Here is a 22,741-nt window from a genome sequence, read left to right on the forward strand (position 1 = left end):
TTAAAGATACTTTTGAGGAAATATTACACATAGATATAATGAGAGGAAAAATAGGCTCAAACTGTGGGAGTTTGTTGCTACGTAGGAAGTTTCCTTCAATTTTTTACCCCATGGAAATAGATACAGTAACAAATAGTAATATGGTTCACTAACCATAGGAGTTACACGTTTCTAATAACATTCACATAAAGAACTTCACCCTGCCTAAATATAAACATGTATGATAACAACAACATCGGTAAAAATTTATTGGCATCCAAAGTTTGCATAAAATTAAACTACTCCCTCGGTTTCATATTATATGATGTAGTTTGACTCGTGACGGAGTTTAAGAAAAAAGAAGAAGAATTTTGAACTTGTGATCTTAAAAGCTTGAGGAGTAAAAAGTTTGTGGGGCCATGACATTTGTGTGGCTATAAAAGCTTATCATTAAGGGTAAATGAGTAAAATAAAAGAGGGGTTGCTCTGATGGTAAGCAACCCCCACTTCCAACCGAGAGGTTGTGAGTTCGAGTCTCCCCAAGAGCAAGGTGGGAAGTTCTTGGAGGGAAGGATGCCGGGGGTCTATTTGGAAACAGTCTCTCTACCTTAGGGTAGGGATTATACTGGGTTGTTGTTGTTGTTGTTGTAGTAAAATAAAAGAGTTTAAAATTGAATTATTTCGAAATTTAGAAATGTGTCATTTGTTTTAAAACAGACTAAAAAGAAAAATATCTCGTTTAATATGAAACGGAGGGAGTAATTTATTATAATTAAATGGTGGATGGTTGTATTCGCAGGAGAAATTCAAAAATAGTAGCTAGATTTACAAGTGGTCATTCAAAAATAGCCACAGTTTAAAAATAATTAAAATTTAGCCACTTTTTATTTAAAAATAAATCTGAACGAAAATACTGTTCCAAATCCGGAAAATACTCCACCATAATATACTGGAATTCAAGTATAATATAATACTCCAGCATAATATACTGGAATTTCAGCATAAGTATATTGGAACTCCAATATATTATACTGGAGTTCCAGCATAAGTATAATATACTGGACTTCCAATTTATTATGTTGGAACTTTCCGTATTGCAGCAAAATAGTGACTATTTTTCAATAACTTTAAAAATGTTAGTTATTTTTCAATGATTAGTCCGAAAACTGGCTGGCCCGTACTATTTTTACTGTATTCGCCCATGATTGAACTCGCCGTCAACTTCCTAATACGCAGTTGAACGGCTGCATCCGCCCTTGATTGAACTCACCGTAACTTCCTAATACACAGTTAAACGGCTGCATCCGTCCCTGATTGAACTCATCGTACCTTTAAAATTATGAAAAAAATGGAATATACCATTTGCTAAAATTTTGTGTAGTAACTTTTATAATTAAACTGCATATTATGTTAAAAATACTATTCAATTAAACCCATAGCTCAAAAGCTACATCCACATACTACTAGTTATATCAAACAGAGAACGAGGGAGCAATGTGTAACACACAGTAACTTTAGGGAAGGCCTTCATAATTAAAAGGCTTAAATTATTTTTTCTTGCCTTTATAGAAACCTTAAAAAAGGAAAATAAAATTATGTTATGTTAAAAATGGAAATTTCACTCATCATTTCCACTTAAGCTCTGAACACACACAAAATCTGAACTCTCTCGATCTCATAGTATAAACACTATCTTTCCTTAAGCTCTTTTCTTGATCATTACCATTCTAAGTCACTCTACAGATCCAAGATTTTAGTGTATATGTAATATTTTATTTAAATTTCTTAAACATGGGATCTTGGATAAACATGAGGGCATTTGATTGGAATACAGGGCAAACAATTATGATAGCCCTTTTGGTAATGGTAGGATCTTTTTATACTGGCACACTTTTTGGGCAAAACCCATCTTTGTATTTGCCTCAACAAGAGCAAGAACAGCTTCAACAGCAACAACAATTGTCTCTTGCTTCTAATTTTAGTTCCTCAGAATTTACCTCAGGTTTTTACTTTTATTTGTCTCTCTATTATTCCCTCAGTTCCAATTTATGCATCGATATTTGATTGGTTATGGAATTTAAGAAAGAAAGAAATGCTTTTGAAAATTGTGGTATGTGCCTAAAAATTATGTAAAATAGAAAATTTAAAGCTAAATTGTTTCTAAATATAAAAATGTATTTTTTTGTATAGACTAGAAAGAAAAGTGTAGTAACATGTAGTTTGAAACTTTTGAGTCTTAATGAGGATGATGCTGAGAGTATTTGATTTATAGTGGAAGCAAGTTTTGTTCTTTATCAGATCGGTATCAGCTTCACATTTTCTCACCGGGTGCCAGAAAGAGAAATAGGATCTTTGTTGTGCAAAGTTATTGTATTTCTTTCTTTCTTGTTAGCTAATAACATGACGAGAAAATTATTTAGAGTTGCATAGACAATGGGTGTTTTTTTGGGGGGAGGGGGTATAAAGGCAGAAAATGGATTTTCTGCCTTAGAAAATCCCATGTGGGCAAGATGGCCTTTGAGCGCATTATACCAAGCCTGAGGAGCTTGCTTCAGGCCATAGATTGCCTTGCGCAACTTACAAATATGAGTTGGATTATCAACACAAGTAAAGCCTGGAGGTTGCGTCATGTACACTTCTTCTTCAAGGTCACCTTGAAGAAAAGCATTGTTGACGTCGAGTTGACGAAGGGGCCAGTGAAGCCGAAGGGCAATAGCAAGTATGATTCGCACAGTAGTGGATTTAACAACCGGACTAAAAGTCGAGTGAAAGTCAATGCCCGACCTCTGAGTGAATCCTTTTGCAACTAGTCTCGCCTTGTAACGATCAACTGATCCGTCTGCTTTCCTTTTAATCCTGAAAAGCCACTTATATGAAACAACATTCTTAGAGGGGTCATATGGAACTAGTTCCCAAGTATGGTTTTTCAGTAAAGCATCAAATTCTGAATTCATGGCTTTCCTCCACTCAGGGTGCTTTTGGGCTTGTTTGAAGGTGTGTGGTATAGTTCTGAGTAGGCTAGGTAATCAAAAATCTGTTTTGGTTTCTGGATGTTGTTCTGTGAGCGGGTGACTATACGAGTTGGAGGGGTGGGTACGTGTGGTGGAGCAGGGGGAGGTGCCATTGAAGTGATGGATTTGGAGTGTGGGGAACGACGATTGTAGACTATCAGAAATGGAGTGGGTGATTTTATAGGGGGATTGGAAGCTTGGGGTCTCACAGAAGGCTTAGGGGATGGGTTTGGGCAGCAGGGATCTTGGGGAATTGGAGTTGGAGGAGGAGTAGTACACATACCTGGAGTAGAGCTCTGTGAAGGAGGGGAATCCGCATCTTTCGCTGGTGTTGCGCCGGATATGGTGGACTGAGCCGTGTTTAGTGGAGAGAGGAGAGGAGGTATCGTTGGGGGCTGGGACTCAGAGGTTACGTGGGGGGAGGGGCGGGTGTTTTGATGAGAGGGGGCAAATCAGAAAGAGGGGAAAGGTTGGGGTGGATCTGGGTAAATCAACAGTAGTTGTATTTGTCCAATCTAACTTAGTGGGTCTAATGGTAGTATTAGAGAATAAACTTTTGAAAGGAAAATTATTTTCAAGAAATTGCACATCTCTTGATAAATAAATTTTAGAAGAAATAGGATCAAAGCACTGATGACAATGACGGGACAAAGAGAACCCAAGATATACACATGGTTTAGATTTAGGTTCAAGTTTGTTTTTAGAGTACAGTTTAAGCCAGGGATAACATAAGCATCCAAAAGTCCTTAGAGAGGCATAGTCAGGTGACTTGCCAAATAATTTTTCAAACGGGGAAGAGTTATTCAAGAGTGATGTGGGTAGACGATTAATTAAATACACATTATGGTGACATGCGAGAACCAAAAAATCGGTGGAAGAGACGCCTCATGTAAAATTGTTCTTGCAGTTTCAATAATATGACGATGTCTACGCTCAGCAAGAGCAACTCGTTGAGGCGTATAGGGTGGGGTGGAAAGATGTTCGATACCATGAAGCGAGAGATAAGAGTCAAGACTTTTATACTCTCCTCCACCATCAGTATAAAGCGATTGAATTTTGGTACCGAAATATTTTTCTGTTAAAGGGTGGAATTTTTGGAACAACTCCTTGACTTCGCTTTTATTTTTTAGTGTATAAAGCCACATGTATCTTGTGTATTGGTCAATAAAGATGCAATAATATAATTTTTTATCAAGGAACAAAACAGGAGAGGGCCTCCACAAATCACTAAAAATAATTTGAAGCGGTTTAGAGCTTTCCAAAGTTAATGTATGGAACGGAAGCCGATGGGATTTATTAGACAAACAGGAATTACAATAATGAAACTTATCTCGTTCAACAAATGGTAGCGAGAATTTATTCAAGACATAATTACGGACTCTAGAGTGCGGATGACCCAGTCTTTGATGCCAAGTGGTCAGAGAGGTTGTAGTGGTAGATATGTGAGCTTGTAGATTTGAATTGGGCCACTCATACAGTCCATGTTTCTTCCGGCCGTACACCAGCGGGGTTCGCGTTTTCAGATCCTTCACAACAAAAGAAAAGGGGAAAAATTCAATAGATGTTAGATTATCATGACATAGCTTGGATACAAATATAAGATTGTGTTTAATGGCTGGAGCACATAGAGTATGGTTTAGCTTAAAACATTATTTGATGCTTGTAACTGTGTAGAACCAGTTTGTGAGATGGGAATTTTGTTACCATCACCCATGGAGACATCCTCGTTACCGTGGTACGGTTGTAGGTTATGCGGCTCCGTTGTGATGTGATGTGTGGCACCAAAGTCAACTATCCATGGGTTAGCAGTAGTGTTGAAACCTGTGATGTAATTGGTTTAACCTCAAAGTGATTGTGTGACTTGGATCGGCAAACACTTGCAACATGGCCAATCTTGTTGTATAATTGACAACGAATAACAACAGTGGTGTTATTGTTTGGGGGATGATATTGGCTGACATTATTGGGGCGAGCATTCTGGCGCCATGGTTGAGAGTTATTGGTGTTGTTGTTGTTGTAGTATTGGCGGCGATTATTGCGATAGTTGGAGTTGTTATTTGACTTGTTGTGAGTGGCAACTGCTGCTGTGATAGGACCAGGGGTTTTCTTAGCTTCCTCATGCCGAAGAAAGAGCTCATGGTCAAGCAGCTTTTCATATAGTTCTTCATAGGTAACTGTAGTATCACGTGCCCATATGGCAGTCGAGATCTCACGAAACTCAGGGCCAAGTCCACTAAGGATTTTGACTATGAGTTCGGAATTAGTGACCGGGGCACCGGCAGTAGCAAGTTCATCTGAAAGGGACTGAATACGTTGAAGGTACTCGGTGATAGGAGTGGTGTCTTTGGTGATTCGGCCAAGTTGATCACGAAGACTGAAGATTCGAGTCTGGGACTTGTTTGCGTAGGCAGTATGCAAAGAGTCCCAAGCCTGTTTTGATGTGTTAGCAGCGACAACTGTGGAGGCTATGGTAGGGTCAACGGAAGCCATAAGGGCGTTTTGAATAAGTTGATCCTGACGGAACCAAAGTGTGTAAGCAGGATTAGGAGTTGTGTTGGTTCCAAAAGTGGTGCTCGGAATGGGGGCTGGGGTGGATCCATCAAGATGACCATAGAGGTCATGGTCATACATAAGCATGAAGAACTGAACTTTCCAAGTAGCAAAATTGTGACTGCCACTAAGTTTGATAGGTAGTTGGGAAGCGGGGTTGAACTGAACTATGGTGATGGTACCAGCAGTGTTGTCGGCAGTGACAACTCTGGTTGTGTTTCCATCTTTCGTCATTGGAGGATTTGGTGTTTGGAAAAAAAAAAGGATCTAGCTCGTTAGAGTAGTATAGGTTCTGATACCATATAAAGACTTGAGTAGATGATGGAAAATACTGTATGAGTTTAAATACAAGATACAATAAACATCTTTGTCGAGTTCTATGTAAACCTAATAACTGATGAATCCTATCTAAATCAAAGGGATAACTCTAAATGTCTAACTATAATATCATCTTATTCTAGAAGATAAATGCAATCTAATCTAAAGAGATAAATACTAAAAACAAACTGATCAAGAACTGGTGATCCAATATGCCCCCTCAAGTTAGGCTATGTGTCACTAAGCCTAACTTGAACAAATTTGTTAAATTTTCATTGTGGGTGGGTAAATTGGATAGAGATTTGATAATTTAGAGTTGTTTTGCTTTTTTACTAGAGCAATATGACATCCTCAATACAGAAAGAACAAATCTTTTCCTTTGTTGTTTGCTGTCTTTAGGCACTTAATCATAGTTGGTACTAGACAGAACTAAAGGTGATGTGCTCTGATCAAATTTAGGTAAATGCTGTGCCGCGCTTATATAACAAAGGTACAGCTCTAGTACTTCCCTATATAGGAAAGACAGTGAGGTGGATTATTAAGTGCTTGGCTTCTATAATTGCTAATTGGTTTGGTTGTCATTGGGTCTGAGTATATGCTGAGTTTGGCCTGAGAATTTATCATCAGAAACTTTGATTTTATAAGGTATAAGACGATGGTTGGATCACCTTGCTTTAGAGTTTATGCAGATTAAAGTACCTAGTGTTTGATGGTGAAGCAACAGCTTTCTCTTAGGTAGTCTATCCGTTCACTGTGTGGTTGAGGCTGATAACTATTTTGTATAGCATAGCGTCTTTGATTAAAAGCTTTATATAACATTTTTGATAGAGAACAAATATGAAGTCTCATCAAGAGTCACTCGTGAACATCATTATGACACTTAGCTTTTGGGATAAGTCATGCGCTATTTGTTACACCCTTGCACAAGAGATATCTTAAACTGACTAGGAGTGCCGAAAATATAGAGAGCGCACTGACTATACAATGACTTATTTTATTGGGTTTCAGAGAATTTTAATTCTGATTCATATTATGCATGCAGGTGCTTTGAAGTTTAAAAACAAGGTGTCTCTTTCGTATCGGGTGATACCGTTGAAAATCCCTGAAACTGGGGTAAATGTTTGTCCTTTGAAATTTAACGAGTATATCCCATGTCATGACATGTCTTATGTTAAAGAGCTAATGCCAAAACTAGATCTTTCAAGGAAAGAAGAGCTGGAGAGGCATTGTCCTTCGGTTGACAGGCGCTTGTTCTGCTTGGTGCCACCTCCAACTGATTATAAGATACCAATAAGGTGGCCGATTAGCAGGGACTATGTGTGGCGGAGCAATGTGAACCATACGCGTCTTGCAGAGGTAAAAGGTGGACAAAATTGGGTGCACGAGAAGGATCAACTTTGGTGGTTTCCGGGTGGTGGAACTCATTTCAAGCATGGGGCTCCAGAGTATATTGAGAGGTATGTATAGTCTCTTTTCTTTTTCATGTTCCCATCTGTCATTCTTGAACTTGCAGATTTTGAGAATTAATTTTTTTTCTGTCAAGAGCATATGTAAAAAAATCGATAAGGATTTATAGAAGTCTTACGCCACTCCACCTATTGCCATTGCCTTAAGGTTTAGGACTAAATGCTCACATATTCTCATACAGAACATATAAGGTGATATTTCTCTTACCAGCTGCGATGAACTTTGAGTAATCGATGGAAGTCCCTTTAGTTATTGATCTACTGGTCTTATGGTTCATGATGATCTGAATACACTATGATACATAACATTTACTAAAGCTCTTGAATAACAAGCATGCCTATCCTGATATAACTATCAGTAAATCTCTTTTGGTACTACATTGTAGTTATCCTAGAAATTCATAATTCGATATGAACAGGGAAAATATCCTTTTGCACAAGAAACACTAGGTATATAAGCTGCTAAAATATCTGATAAAAATGTTGGTGATATTATGTTTAAGTTAACAACGATATACTCTGGAAAGGGAAAAACTTTACTGAATATTTCCATTATAGTCATCTATTTCTTCTTAGGTTTGAGTTAGTGTCAATCTTGTGTCGACCTTTGCATTTATGTATCTCATTAATTTAGTTATTTCTTCGGCGCAGGTTAGGAAATATGACAACTAATGAGAGAGGTGACTTGCGTTCTGCAGGGGTATTTCAAGTGCTTGATGTTGGTTGTGGGGTTGCCAGTTTCTCCGCCTATCTTCTTCCTTTAAGTATAGAAACAATGTCCTTTGCTCCCAAAGATGGTCATGAGAATCAAATTCAGTTCGCTTTGGAACGAGGAATTGGTGCTATGATATCTGCTTTAGGAACAAAGCAGCTACCATATCCTAGTAACTCTTTTGAGATGGTGCATTGTTCCAGATGTCGAGTTGATTGGCATGAAAATGGTGAGCGTTGTCTTCACTATATAAGAAAAGATTAAACTTAGATGTGTTGCTGCTATTTGAAATAGGCCTATTTTTTCTCCAAGTTAGACCAGTGAACCGATAGGGGATTTAGGTTTTTTATTTCATGGAGTAAAAATGCGGCTCTCATCATCAATAAACTCTTGAAACTCTTCCTAAATGTTTGGCTTTTACACCCTGCATATTCATTGGCTATCGGAAACAGCCTCTCTACCTTCACAAGGTAGAGGTAAGGTCTGCATACACACTACCCTCTCCGGACCCACATATGGGACCGCACTGGGTTTGTCGTTGTTATTATGTCCTGCATATTCGTTAGTGACACTCTTCCTAAAAGAAGTTACTGTGTTCATTTTTTTTCCTGGGTGTTGGTGCAGATGGTATTCTACTCAAAGAAGTGAACCGCCTATTAAGATCAGATGGATATTTCGTCTATTCAGCTCCACCAGCTTATAGAAAGGATAAGGATTTTCCACAGATATGGGACAAATTAGTAAACCTGACTTCAGGAATGTGCTGGAAGCTCATTGCACGGGAAGTTCAAACAGCAATATGGATTAAGCAAGAAGATAATTCATGTCTCCAGCATAACGCAGAGGAGAAACTCGTAAACATATGTGATTCTCAGGATGATTTTAAACCATCATGGAAAACACCTCTGAGGAACTGCATTACCCTAAGTGACACATCATCTAATACAAAGAAACTACCGCCTCGGCCACAACGTCTTTCAGAGTATTCACAAAGTCTTAGTCGGCTAGGTTTGTGAATTCTATTCCTTTGTGCAGTTATATTAATAAAGAAATTATCCTGTTGGCTCAGTTGTTTAGTTTTGGCAACAATCTTAAAATGCCTGAAAATGTAATACGGTATTGATCGTGAAAAGTTCTTATATTGAGCTTTCATCTTTGAGTAACTATCATTAGTTGTGACATGTTATAATCTATTCTCTGTAGGTATTGATCGTGAAAAGTTCTTGGCGGATACAATTTATTGGCAAGATCAAGTTCGCCATTACTGGAGACTGATGAATGTAGAAGAGAAAGAAATACGTAATGTAATGGACATGAGTGCTTCCCTTGGTGGATTTGCCGTCGCCCTCAGTACATGGCCTGTCTGGGTGATGAATGTAGTTCCTGTAACGATGAACAACACCCTTTCTGCCGTTTATGACAGGGGTCTTATAGGCACTTTTCATGACTGGTATGGTGTTATTTAATAGCTTATACTTTATACAGTTCTAATCTAGTTAAAGGGTGCCATAACGATGCAATACTGGGATTTGTAGGTGTGAGCCATTCTCCACATACCCACGCTCTTATGATTTATTGCATGCCAATAATCTTCTCTCTCACTACAAAGGCCGTGAAGAAGGTTGTTTGGTCGAGGATATCATGCTGGAAATGGATCGTATTATACGACCTCAGGTAAGCATATCGCATTCAGACTTTTGAGGCTTATGAGATTACAAAATGTCAATCAATTCATAAGCTGAACACCTGATATTTCATGGAACCACACTCTTATTGCTTGTGCGTTCAAACATGATATTTCACAAGACGTCCGTTCCTTGTATAGAAGACTTCTGCCAAAAGATTAATGTATTCTTAAAAAGTAGTAGCATTTAAAGGTATCTTCACCTTTACATCAGTTCACAGAAATGCTGAATGCATTAAACAGGCATCAGACTGTGAGCAAAGAATTGGAAGTGAAATAGAAGCAAAACTCAATTCTCCATAGGAAAACAGAAATATACGGGATAATCATAAAGCAAGATTATTATTAGTTTCATGCTGCCTTAGTGAAGGGGAACCTTGGAACAACGGTGATGTTGTCTCCTTGTGACATATAGGTCACGGGTCCGAGCGGTGGAATCAACAATTGATGCTTGCATCAGGGTAGGCTGCCTACATCATACCCTCTCGGGGTGCGGCCCTTCCCCGGACCCTACACAAACGCGGGATGCTTTGTACACCGGCTACCCTTTAATCTGCCTGTGAAAGGGAGTCCATCTTTCAGAATATACACTAACGAATACAAAGTTTCTGATTGTCATTGTTCCATAAACCTTAACACAATCTAAAACTATCCTATGCTCGAAGTTTCAACTATGATCAAACTCAATTTTGTCGTCAACTGATGTGCAGGGATTTATCATTATCAGAGATGAAGAAGCCATCATATCGCGTATACAAGTTCTTGCACCAAAATTTCTTTGGGACGTCCAATTACATTATCTAGAAGACGATCAGAGAAAAATGGGACCAGTCTTATTTTGCCGGAAAAGGTTTTGGGCCATTGTGTAATGCAGTTTTTGCATTATGTTTGTCACTGAAAGGTGATTTCTAAGTATCCATGCTAATTTCTTCAAACTTAGTTACTGGATAGTAGTGAATCAAATCTGTATATCTCATCAAATGCAGTTAACTTTTTCACCAGTCTGCATGCCATTATATACAACAACAATAACAACAACAACAACAACAAAGTAAAAATTTCATAAGTGGGGTCTGAGGAGGGTAGTGTGTACGCAAACTTTACCTCTACCGTGGTATGGTAAAGAGGCCGCTCCCGATAGACCGATGCCAGGATGTAGTCTTTCTTTTTGCCCGCTTTGATCTCTTTTTGAGTTACTGTTTTGTTTGGAGTAACAAAGTTGTAAAATTTATATGAGAGAACAGCTACTTCAATGTTGTAACATAGAGGACAGTGAATTCTTTGTCACCATAAAGAATTAGAAATGCAAAATATTAGTTCATTGTAATTACATTTATTTCCATGTGGTATTCATGACCTCGTCTTTGCAACATTATTAGCGTAAAATCAGCAAAACAAATCTTAATTGCTGTTATTGGTCATCACTCTCAGATTTGACGAGGAAGAATTTAGGGTTAAGGAAAGATAGAGAGGAAGTTCGAGATATTTCTAATTGATGAAGAGCAAAAAATGAACCGTCTGTTTATTACAAAACAGGGTCCTTTTGTATATATACATGGCCCAATATATATAAAGAAAGAAAAACTGACTAATGGACCTAATCTAATACACATAAATAAACAATAATTGGGCCTGGACCACATTTGTTTCAGCCCATCTCTAGACTCCCAACATCCCCCTCAAGTTGGAGGGTGAGAGAACCCCAACTTGTGAATATGGAGATGATGAGAAGGCCCACACAGAGGTTTAGTGAAGACATCCGCGAGCGGAGAAGCACTGGAAGTGTGAGATAAACTGATGAGACCTTCAGCAAATTTGGTACATACAAAATGACAATTCAACTCAATGTGTTTGGTCTGCTCATGGAAGACAGGATTGTGGGCAATGTGAATGGCGAAGATGCTATCACAATAAAGGGGAACAGGAGAAGCAGAAGAAACTCCAAGATCAGACAGGAGCCTGCATACCCAAGTGATTTCAGCCACAACCTTGTTCATAGATTTATACTCAGCTTCAGCTAAAGACAAGGAGACCACTGCCTGTTTCTTGGATTTTCACCCAATGAGACTGCCACCAAGGAATAAGCAGAAACCAGAAACAGATCTCCTGCTATCAGGGCAGGAGCCCCAATTACTGTCACAATAAGCCTGCAAGGATAGATCAGGAAAGTTCGAGAAGATGAGGCCAAGATCAGAAGTGCCTCTGAGATACCTCAATAGGTGCAAGGCTGCCTTCATGTGAGGAAGGCAGGCTGCATCATGAACTGACTAAGATGTTGCACAACAAACCTGACGTCAGGCCTGGTGTGAGTGAGGAAATTGAGCTTACCAATGAGGCTTCTATAATCTTCAGGATTAGGGAGAGGATCCCCTTCTTTAGCCTTCAACTTCACATTTAACTAAAGAGGACAGGTTACAGCAGAACAATCGGAAGAATAAAAAGTAGCTAAAAGGTCATGAATAAACTTTGTCTGATGCAGAAGAACCCTAGAAGATGTATGAAGAACTTTAATCCTAAGAAAGCAATTAAAAGAGCCAAGATCTTTAATTTTAAATTGAAGATCCAAAAAGGTCATGAGAGAAGAAATTTCAGAATCACCAGTGCCAGTCAATATAATATCATTCACATATACAACTAGAATAACCATAAAGTTGCCAAAACCCTTGGTGAACAAAGAGTAATCATTGAGTAAATGTACATAAACCCTAGAATGTAAGGCTTGAGATAACTTAGCATACCACTGCCTGGAAGCTTGCCTCAGCCCATATAAAGGCTTTTGAAGCTTGCAAACTAAAGGAGCATAGGAAGAAGAAAACCCAATAGAGAGACCAGGAGGGAGTTTCATAAAAACTTCCTCATCAAGATCACCATGCAAGAATGCATTGTTGACATCAAGTTGGAACATAGGCCAACCTTGCTTGATAGCCACAACAATTAGGTCTTAACAGTAGACATTTTGACAATAGCGGAGAAAGTCTCATGGAAGTCGACACCCTCCACATAAGTATCACCCTTTACAACTAATCTAGCTATATAACTTTCTATATTCCCATCAGCTTTATACTTTACCTTGTAAACCTATTTGCAGTCAATAGGCTTTTTGCCATGGGGCAGCTGAACAATTTCTCAAGTTTTCTTAATCTCCAAGGGCTCAAATTCCTTCCTCATAGCATCCTGCAACGCAGGGACAGTTGCTGCCTAGGAGTAGGAGTGAGGCTCAGGAATATGAAGTTGAGTAATAGAGGGAGCATCATGACTGGATGGAGGTATTAGAGAAGAAGAATGGCAGACAAAATCTTTAAGATAAGTAGGGGGATTATGGGGTCTAGAAGATCTTCTCAGAGGAAGATCAGAAGTAGGAGGATTGAAAGAATGTGAAGGAAAATCAGAATAAGAAGGAGGAGAAATAACAGGGGAGGAAGAAGAAGAAGAAGGAGGAGAAGAAGAAGAAGAAGAAGAAGAAGAAGAAGAAGAAGAAGAAGAAGAAGAAGAAGAAGAAGAAGAAGAAGAAGAAGAAGAAGAAGAAGAAGAAGAATGAGAGGAGGAAGGATAAGGGTCAAAAGTGTCTGAAGAGAGAGGAGAGGAGAGGAAAAAGTGGGTAAGCCAGCAGATGAACTAAGGAAGGGGAAAATGTGTTCTTTTAAAGTAACTTTCCTAGAGATGAAAACTGTTTTGCTAGAGAGAATATATAGTTTATATTCCTTCTTAGCAAAAGGATATCCTATAAAAACACATGGAATAGGTCTAGGATGAAATTTGTTCTTATGGGGTTTAGTATCAGTAGAATAACAGAGACACCCAAAAGCTCTAAGATGAGAGTATGCAGGTACAGTCCCAAACGACAGTTCATAAGGACTTTTCCCAAGAAGTAAGGCAGAAGGAAACCTATCGACTAAGTATGTGGCAGTAAGAATACAGTCTCCCCAGAATTGAATAGGGAGGTGAGATTGAAAAAGAAGAGCCCTAGCTGTTTCAAGCAAATTTCTATGTTTTCTCTCGACCACTCCATTTTGTTGTGGAGTGTATGGACATGAAGTCTGATGAATAATTCTGTTATCGGAGAAATAGTTAGTTCCTGAAGTACTGGACCCCAATTCAAAGGTATTATCACTTCTAATAGTTTGGATTACAGACTGAAACTAAACTATGGTAATAAAACTTTTGAGAAGGTCAAAAGAATTGCTCTTGGCACCCATTAGAGGAGTCTAAGTGTCTCTTGTGTAGTCATTAACAATGGTTAGAAAGTACTTAGAACCAATATAGATAGGTGTAGAATATGGACCCCTGGTATCTATATGAATCAATTGAAATGGTTTAGTAGTTTGTATAGAACTGTCATGGAAAGGCAGTCTTATTTGTCTTGCTAAAGGACATATAAGACAAGTAAAAGACTGTTTAGAAGAAAAAATACAACCAATATTATTCATATGTTTCATTTTAGAGAAAGGGATATGTCCAAGTCTATAGTGCCAAACAACATCAATACTGTTGACTTTATTAGGTACATCAGTGGTATTTACAGAGGATGTATCACTAGTTACAGGAAAAGAACAAGAAACAGAACTAGAGATATTAACAGTAGGAGAGTTTGGAACACAACATTGTTGGGCAACAGAAGTAGCTTGTTTAAAGAGACTGTTAAGACCATTGTCCAACCTACCAAGCACCACTGACTTCTTTAGTGAAGGGTCCTATAGAGTGCAAGCAGCCTTGGTAGACTGTACAATATAAGCATCATGGCACAATAACTTGTGAACACTAATGAGGTTATATTGGAAACTAGGAATATAAAGCACATTGTGAAGAATAAGATCAGGAAATAAGACTAGAGAACCAATATTAGTAACTTTGACTTTATAGCCATTGGGAAGGATAACTAGGTGAGGAACAGGTAAGGTTTGTATGTTAAAAAGCAAGCTTTTAATGCAGGTCATATGATCAGATTCTCCTGAATCTATTATCCAAACTATTCCATCTACTCTACTCATATACCTGTTGAGTGAAGACACTCTTTTTTTTGGGGGGGGGGGGGAGTGGGGGAGGCAACATACCAGCAAAATTGGCAGACCCTATGAGGCTGGAACCAGGAGGGGAAGCAATGATTTGGGCTTGCTGCTGAAGTAACATTATCAGTTGGGAATACTGGTCCTTGGTAAGGCCAGGCACTGCAGATGGACTCTAAGACTGAGACACATCAGCACCACACTCCATAGTAGGAATACCATGCATTGTGTTGGATTCAAGATCAACATGAGCAGTTGATCTTTTAGGGCCCAAATTCTTTGCAGGTTTGAAATTGGAGGGAAAGCCATGCAGCTTATAACACTTGTCAATGTTGTGACCAGATTTTACAATATTTGCATACCCCAGAAAACCTAGTAGACTCAAAGGAAAATTTAAAAGGAAAATTAGGCATTGACACTGTAGTATTATGTGTTGATGTAAACTTCAATATACCAACAGTGAAGGAAGCAGAATTAGAGGGAAACTGAGTCCCAACAGATACCTACCTATGCTTCTCATAAGACAAAAGAATATTGTATACTGTACCAACAGAAGGAAGAGGCTTCATCCTTAAAATGTTACTCCTAGTTTGAATATAAGTTACATTTAGACCCATAAGGAATTGATAAGCTCTTTGTTCCTCATCCTCAGCTGATTTGGCCCCACAGGTACAAACCATTGCCCTACCAACTGAGATGGAGACAATTTCATCCCACAATTGTATTATTTTATTGAAAAAATGCTATATCAAGTGACCCTTGAGAAATATAGGCCAGTTCTGAAGGTACAAGAGGGGGTGAATTGTTGACTATTTAAAATTTATTCGACTAACACAAGTATTAGTTGACTAACCACAACACAGAATGAATGTAAGCAGTAAATAAAAGTAAATAATACACAGCGATTTATACTGGTTCGGTACCGTTGTGGTACTTACATCCATTTTTCCTTGGGCCACAAGGGTTCCCTTAAGATCTTTGGACAAAGTTACAACACAGATGGTTTTTAATGCGTTCACCACCAATAAACAGTATCAATACTGAGTTCAAAATAGTTGACACAACTCTCTTTTATGTTGTAGATCTCCCTCTCTTTTGAGACACTGATAACTAAGGATTACAGTGTTTGAACTAAGAAGTAGATAGACTTTGAATACAATATGTATAGTTGCGCAATCTTCTTCTTGAAAGATTAGGCTTCTTATAGGAGAGAAAAGAACCGTTGAGTCTTCAGCGAAATCAGAGGCACAAGATCTTTGATTAAGGGATTTGACCCAAGGGGTGCCTCTTCGAATCTTGCTCTTTGAAGAGCCCAGATTCGATTGTGAACTTCCTTGTCACAACTTGATTTAAGGAGTCATTTACGCCGGGAGTAGCTTAATTCACGAGCGTGGTAATTGATGACTATCTTCTTAATTATAGAATCCATGATTGGCAATCTGAGTTTCCTTGATTGAGGACGAGTCAATCTGCTTCTTTTGATTGCTCATTAATGTAGTAACATTATCTTCATTATTTCCTTACTTGCTATTTCGAATCCATTAGCAATCTTGCTGAGCATCTCCATTCTTTCCTTTTTGTTTGTCCTGCAAATATAACATAAGATAATATAGTCATCATTGAAACTTAAACTTAAACCTATCAAGTTCCTTTTTCAACTCAAAAACCTTGGCACCATCAGCCTTACCATATCTCTCTTCTAATTCATTCCATATATCCTTAGCAAATTCAGAATACTCTACACTTCAAACAATATCTTTAGACAAAGAGTTTATTAGCCAAGATATTACAAGATCATTGCACCTCTGCCATTGTCTGGCTAAGGGTGACCCATCAGGAGGTCTCCCAGTAGCACCAATTATAAAATCAGTTTTATTTCTAATAGACAAATCAACTAATACAATGCGTCTCCAACTACCATAACAGGTTCCATCAAAAGGAGTGGAGACAAGAGAGGTCCCAAATACATCAGAAGGATGAACATATAAGGTGTGATAGGGAAGGATATAATCGTCCTCATGAAACACAGTACACGAACTAGTAGAAGATGTAGGGGTTTGAGTGGGATCAGAATTACCATTCGTCATATTGGCAACAGAGTAAAAATTAACTAAGATAATGAAAATACCAACAAGTATATCACTAGAATAGAGGAAAATAGAACAGGTATACCAGCCTCTTTCGCAACCAGAAAGAGAACAACCTTCAATGATAAGAAAAATGGAGCAGAAAACCCTAGCTCGGAAAACAGTCAAATTATGAAGAATATCGACGAATCTTTTAGATTAGATACAGAAAAACTCCATCGCGCTGAGAAAACCCGCCAGAAACGAAAGAATCAACCGAAAAGACCACCGAATCGACGATCACTGTCGAACTTCGAAAATTCGATGAAAACCGGCGAGGGTAGAATCGATCAGAAGTGTAACACTAGACGAGCACTGATCTGTGCTCTGATACCATGTTAATAGTCATCACTCTCATAGATTTGACGAGGGAGAATTTAGGGTTAAGTAAAGATAGAGAGAGAGTTCGAGATACTTCTCATTGATGAAGAGCAAAAAATGAACCATCTGTTTATTACAAAATCGGGTCCCTTTGTATATATACATGGTCCAATATACGTAAAGAAAGAAAAACTAACTAATGGATCTAATATAATACACATAAATAAACAATAATTGGGTCTGGGCCACATCTGTTTCATCCCATCTCTAAACTCCCAACAATTTCTTTATGCATAAGTTTTGTAAAAATAGCACGGTATAACCAGTTTTCGGATTGGTCATTCAAAATAAGTCAGCGTTTACCAAGTCAATGAAAAATAGCCACTATTTTACTGCAACAGAGACCGGTCCAGCATAATATACTGGAGTTCGGTGCACCTGTATATGAACTCCAGCATATTATGCTGGACCGATATACTTTGCTAGCTCCAGTATAATATACTGGAGACTGGAGCACCGGTGCTCCCAACTCCAGTATATTATGCTGGACCGGTATACTTGCTAGAACTCCAGTATATTATGCTGGAGTTTTAGTGTACATATGCTGGAACTCCATCATATTATGCTGGAGTTCCAACATACTTATTCTGGAACACCAGTATAATATGTTGGAGTTCAAGTATACTTATGCTGGAACTCTAGCATAATATACTGGCGTATTTTCTGGGTTTTAAATAGTATTTTCGCTCAGATTTATCTTTACATGAAAAATGACTAAATTTCGATTCCTTTTGAAATTGGGCTATTTTTGAACGATCAGTTGTAAATCTGACTATTTTTGAATTTCTCCCATAAATTTTAGTAGATAGAATTAGCCATGCTAGGAGAGAGCTAGCATGTATCTACTAGAACAGTCGAGTTAGGCACAAGTTAGTTAGGACTTCTTCGGTATACAAAAGTCTTTGTCATTACTATCGCTTTTCATTTTTTGCTGGTCTTTTCAGATTGAACTATCACCCTAACAAAACAGGGCTATATTACGATAAATAACTACATAGCGTTGAAACCTCTTCATTTGATACAGATTGAGTGTTACTTTTTTTTTTGTGGGTAAGGACTTCTTTACTCTCTTTTCAACTGTAATTTTCATTTAGTGGGACCAGCTGAATAACAACCCTAGACTATCTGGAGAAAAGTTTAGCTAAATTATGTCCAAGAAATAAAAGAACCAACTATTAGAAACCAAAAAAAAAAAAAAACATAAGTACATATCTGTAATATTTGTTTTTGAAAATTCACAAGAAAAGAAAAACAGTGAAAGACAATGCCAAAAGATGAAATGTCGCCACCCTTAAAGCTAGAGGCCGCGCCAATGGAGGCAATACCATTCATTTGATCATATGATATTAATTTTTTTTCTAATTCGTTTTGAAAACATTAAATATATTTTTATATTTGAAACCCCTGTCGATTCTAATATTCTTACATACCCGTTATGATACTCTCTCATGAAAATAACAAATACTCTTTCTATTTTAATTTATTTCAACCTTTTCGGAGTACGAGAGTCAGATGAGTGTAAATTCGAACATAAACATTTTATGTTATTTGAAATAAAATTTATATTTAAAAGCTACATATATAGATATTACTATAAGTTACAATAGCGAACAATTCAAAATATTTAAAAATTATTTTATAAAAAATATAATTAAAGCAAACCTTGCTTTGACTCCCTAAATAGTAGTAATACCTTTCATTCTTTTTAAAACTGCAGGAGTAACAGGTTCATTCTTTTTCAAACGATTTAAAATCACAATATTCAACTTATAATATGTGAAAAGTTCATCTTCTTAAATTTTATACACGTTCAAATATATTATCTTATGTGAAATAAACTGTTGTTAGGGTTAATGACATGTTGTTTACAAATATATAAATATCATATTCATATAAGGGAGAGGAGCACTATTAAATGAAGTATTTTAATTTGACATGACAAGACAAACCCCACGCTTGTCGGACATTGATATTATTACTCTCCAATCTTCCACTCCTATCTGCCGTTATGTCTTTTTTGCCAGTTCAGCTCTAGCTCTGTTTCTGCAACAAAACCAAACCTGTGGTTTCTTGGATTCTCACACTTGCCTTTTGATTAATCCCAAATGCTTGTCTTAATTTATACTAGTAGTAGTTTCTTTAATTTACGTCAAGAATTGAGTCTGCTCACGTGCATGCATGAACAACTTAGTAGCTGTAATTGCTCTAGTAGCTTTTGTAATACCAGGGGCGTACATAACCTAAAGGTGAGGAGTTAAACTGAATATGTGTTTCATAGGTTAAATTTACTACTTTATGTTCAAACCGGGTGAAATTTAGGGGGACCGAAAGGAGGCTGGGATCGCTTTTGCCGTAAAATTATATTGTATGTATAAGACAAAATTCGTTAAGCATTCTATATATTATAATTTGTATCATCTTGACACCGCCCAAAAACATATCTTAAGGAGTCAAAACCTTTGTGAGGTTGTAGTTTGGTTGTAGGTTCTATTCCCATGGCTCCACCCCTTGTTCAAACTCTTTATATGTAAGTGTTGAAAATAGAAAGAATCTAACTTATATATACCAGTAGCATAAAAAAATATTTATATTGATTAAATTATCTTATCTTCATATAATTATTTTATTTTTAAGACTACTAGTATCATTGTTTTATTAGAGAGTTACCTTTAGATATCTTTGGTATAATCCACCATTACTGATGTGTCGCTCCAACTAGACTTTATTTTTTTAACAATCTGAGTTTGTTTATCTTTGTGAATCGATAAACAAAGATTAACATGATATATATTGCAATACAATTATTCAATATGGTAATTAAAATTGCAACAAGAACAATATTTGTATTATGATTATATCTTGAATTGAAAAATTATATGCCGTGCATACCACCTCCACCTACAATGTAAACACGCTTAATTTTACCAGACACAAGTAAAATTGCTAAATATAATTGCATTCATTTCATGGAAAAGAACAAAGACATATTTCAGTTGACCAGTCAAACAGACATATAATTAAAGTCTCTAACCAGCATACTATAGCCCGAATAAATAGAGACTAAGCCATTCAAGAAAATCAAAGTAGCTAGGGAACAAATAAATAAATGTAGTACAACTGTAACTGCAGTTAGGTACAGTTTATTTAAAGCAGGTAAGACCTGAGAAAGGAAAGATAGATCAATGAGAAAGCAAAAGGAGAGGCAAAAAGAATGAGAGGAGGAGAAAGACTGATCATAGAAAGAGACTCTTTACATCAGATTGAATCACTTCTTTTCCTTTATTCAACAGCCAAAAAGTTAATACGCCTCTTTGATAATTTTTTGTAAAACTAGTAATCTTAAATATGATATGAAATTTATGAAGCTATACAAGCATGTCACAAGAATAAGCTTTAATATAATACATAAAGTATATACTATTAATAATAATTATATGTTTATTTAGTACAACTTTCACTCTCTCTATATATATATAATTCTCAAGATATTGTTTTACAGGTCTGTTTAGCTGATGTTGTAATAACACAAGTTGTACACTGCCAACATATTCTTTACCGCAAAGAAACATTGATATATCATAATTAAAACAATTAGTTAGTTGTAAACAAAAACTTTCCAGTTCAAAAGACATAGAATCTAAAATATACGTTAAGAATCACTGGAAATTTTGGATAAAATATAGACATGAAATTTGACTCAAATATCACAAAATAATAAGAAGGGGGGGGGGGGGGGGTTGAAAGAAGAGGAGAAATCTGACCTATTTTTTTTTGGTCAACGAGAAATCTTACCTCAATGACTTGCTACTGAAAATAACCTCAACTAATTTAGTCTCAATATAATACTACTAGAGTAGGTTCGAATATTGTTTGTAGTCATTTCCATCTAAATCAGCCTCAATTTCCAAAGCTCAAGATCCAAAAAATTAATGCTTTATTATTTCTTATTAATATATAAAAAAAATTATTTGATTCGATTTATTTTGATTTATCAAATAAAAAATTTATTATAATTGTTTGATATGATTATAAATTTATATTGAGAGCTACAATTTTAATAAAAGTAGCTTAATAATCAACAACAATAATATACATATCCGGTGTATCTCCACAAATGAGGTTTGGGATGGTAGTATATATGCAAACCTTGTTAGGTGTTTGTCCTGATTTTCTTACCATAATTGATTTTCCTATTTCATGAAGGAAAGGACAACATACCATAATTGTGTTTTTCTTTTCCTAGAAGGAAAATATAATTTTTTCATATTTGGCTAATCCTTTTTCTTGTAGGAAAACGTTTAGAGTTCTATAAATTGAGCATCCACAATGTAGCCATGTGGCGCTTGAGAGTCATGTTTAGGGAGTGAACTTTACGGGACAAGTGTTAGCGTGTCACTTGTGTTTGCCTCTTCGTGAGGTTGTTCTCTCGATATTTTGTACTCTCTTTTATTATAGTGGATTGCGCATCTTCGCCGTGAACGTAGGTCAATTGACTCAACCACGTTAAATATTTGTGTCTCTTTTTGGTATATTTCTCTTTATTATATGATTTATCGTCGTTCAAGGTTTGTTTTATTAACGTTCGCATAACACTTGATTTTCCGATCCTAACTTACTCCTACCTTACGAAGGTAGAAAAACTGTTTCCGAAATACCCTCGGCCAAGGAAACAAAAATAGTTTAATAATCGATTCAACAAAATTAGGTTCAGCCAATTTTTTAAGAATGATTGGAACTCCTAATCGTTAGTAAAAGAGAAAGTGGTAAAACAAGAAGTTAGGCAGACAAGTGTAAGTGCAGTGCATTATTAACACATGAAAGTCAGTGCCTCTGCACCTCTTCTTGGCATAGACCACAACTGCAATAAATCTAGGGAAGAGAGAGTTTCTTGAGACTAAATGGAAGAAAATAAAAAACTGTAATGAACTGAAAATTCTGAAACCTCAGTATAGTTAGTAAAAGTACACATCTTTGTGCAGACTATGGAAAGAAAGATCATGGGTTTTTGCCACGTGTCAAGATAACTGTGTAGTTTGAGAGACCTACCAGGGTGAGTGAGAAGGAAAGGTCATTCATTAACTCACAAGTGCAATTGTCATATCCCTCTCACATGTATTTATTTGTCTTGTCACATCAACCTAGCTAGCAACCAAGAAATGAGTAAGAGGAGACTAGAAATACAAGTTATTAGGGTAATTTTTAATCCAATTATATTTTTGTAGGCGAAATACATAGTTTACCCATTCAATTTATACTCAAATCTTTTTTACACATATGTTGACCATATGTATAATTTTATATACCAAACTTTTCAAATGTGTGTCAATTACACACTACTTTTGATCAGTCTCTGGGACGTGTGAAACACGATCAATGCGGCGCGTGAAAAGTTATTTTCTGTCTCACCTGACAAATTACAACGGCTAATTAGTGGAATTGGGCCCATTTTCTTAACTCTAACGTCTAATTCTTTATCTCCTTTTTATTAAAAGCAATCATTTTCATCTTCTT

At 36.8% G+C, this 22,741-nt stretch overlaps 1 protein-coding gene across 2 annotated transcripts; it reads left to right on the plus strand.

The window, feature by feature from the left end:
• The first annotated feature begins 1,574 nt into the window (after positions 1-1,574).
• Positions 1,575-11,030, plus strand: LOC107790833 (putative methyltransferase PMT7). Of its 2 annotated transcripts, XM_016612797.2 has the most exons (8): positions 1,575-1,981; positions 6,901-7,315; positions 7,976-8,265; positions 8,661-9,044; positions 9,240-9,486; positions 9,572-9,710; positions 10,431-10,621; positions 10,707-11,030. In XM_016612797.2, exons 1-7 carry the CDS (start codon positions 1,771-1,773, stop codon positions 10,587-10,589), a joined length of 1,845 nt encoding a protein of 614 aa, XP_016468283.1. In that variant the 5' UTR covers positions 1,575-1,770; the 3' UTR covers positions 10,590-10,621; positions 10,707-11,030. The 2 variants fall into 2 exon arrangements, with proteins under 2 accessions (XP_016468283.1, XP_016468282.1); XM_016612796.2 differs by having other exon boundaries at positions 10,431-11,030.
• The last annotated feature ends 11,711 nt before the right edge of the window (positions 11,031-22,741 follow it).

The sequence above is a fragment of the Nicotiana tabacum genome, chromosome 16 (genome assembly GCF_000715075.1).
Source record: "Nicotiana tabacum cultivar K326 chromosome 16, ASM71507v2, whole genome shotgun sequence".
In the NCBI taxonomy this organism is placed as follows: Eukaryota; Viridiplantae; Streptophyta; class Magnoliopsida; order Solanales; family Solanaceae; genus Nicotiana; species Nicotiana tabacum.

Bases quoted from the DNA above. Each gene is read 5' to 3' on its own strand.
- LOC107790833 (XM_016612796.2), top strand. From the start codon at position 1,771: ATGGGATCTTGGATAAACATGAGGGCATTTGATTGGAATACAGGGCAA. The intron at 1,982-6,900 runs GTTTTTACTTTT...TTATGCATGCAG, and splicing joins TTCCTCAGAATTTACCTCAG to GTGCTTTGAAGTTTAAAAAC. The intron at 7,316-7,975 runs GTATGTATAGTC...TCTTCGGCGCAG, and splicing joins GCTCCAGAGTATATTGAGAG to GTTAGGAAATATGACAACTA.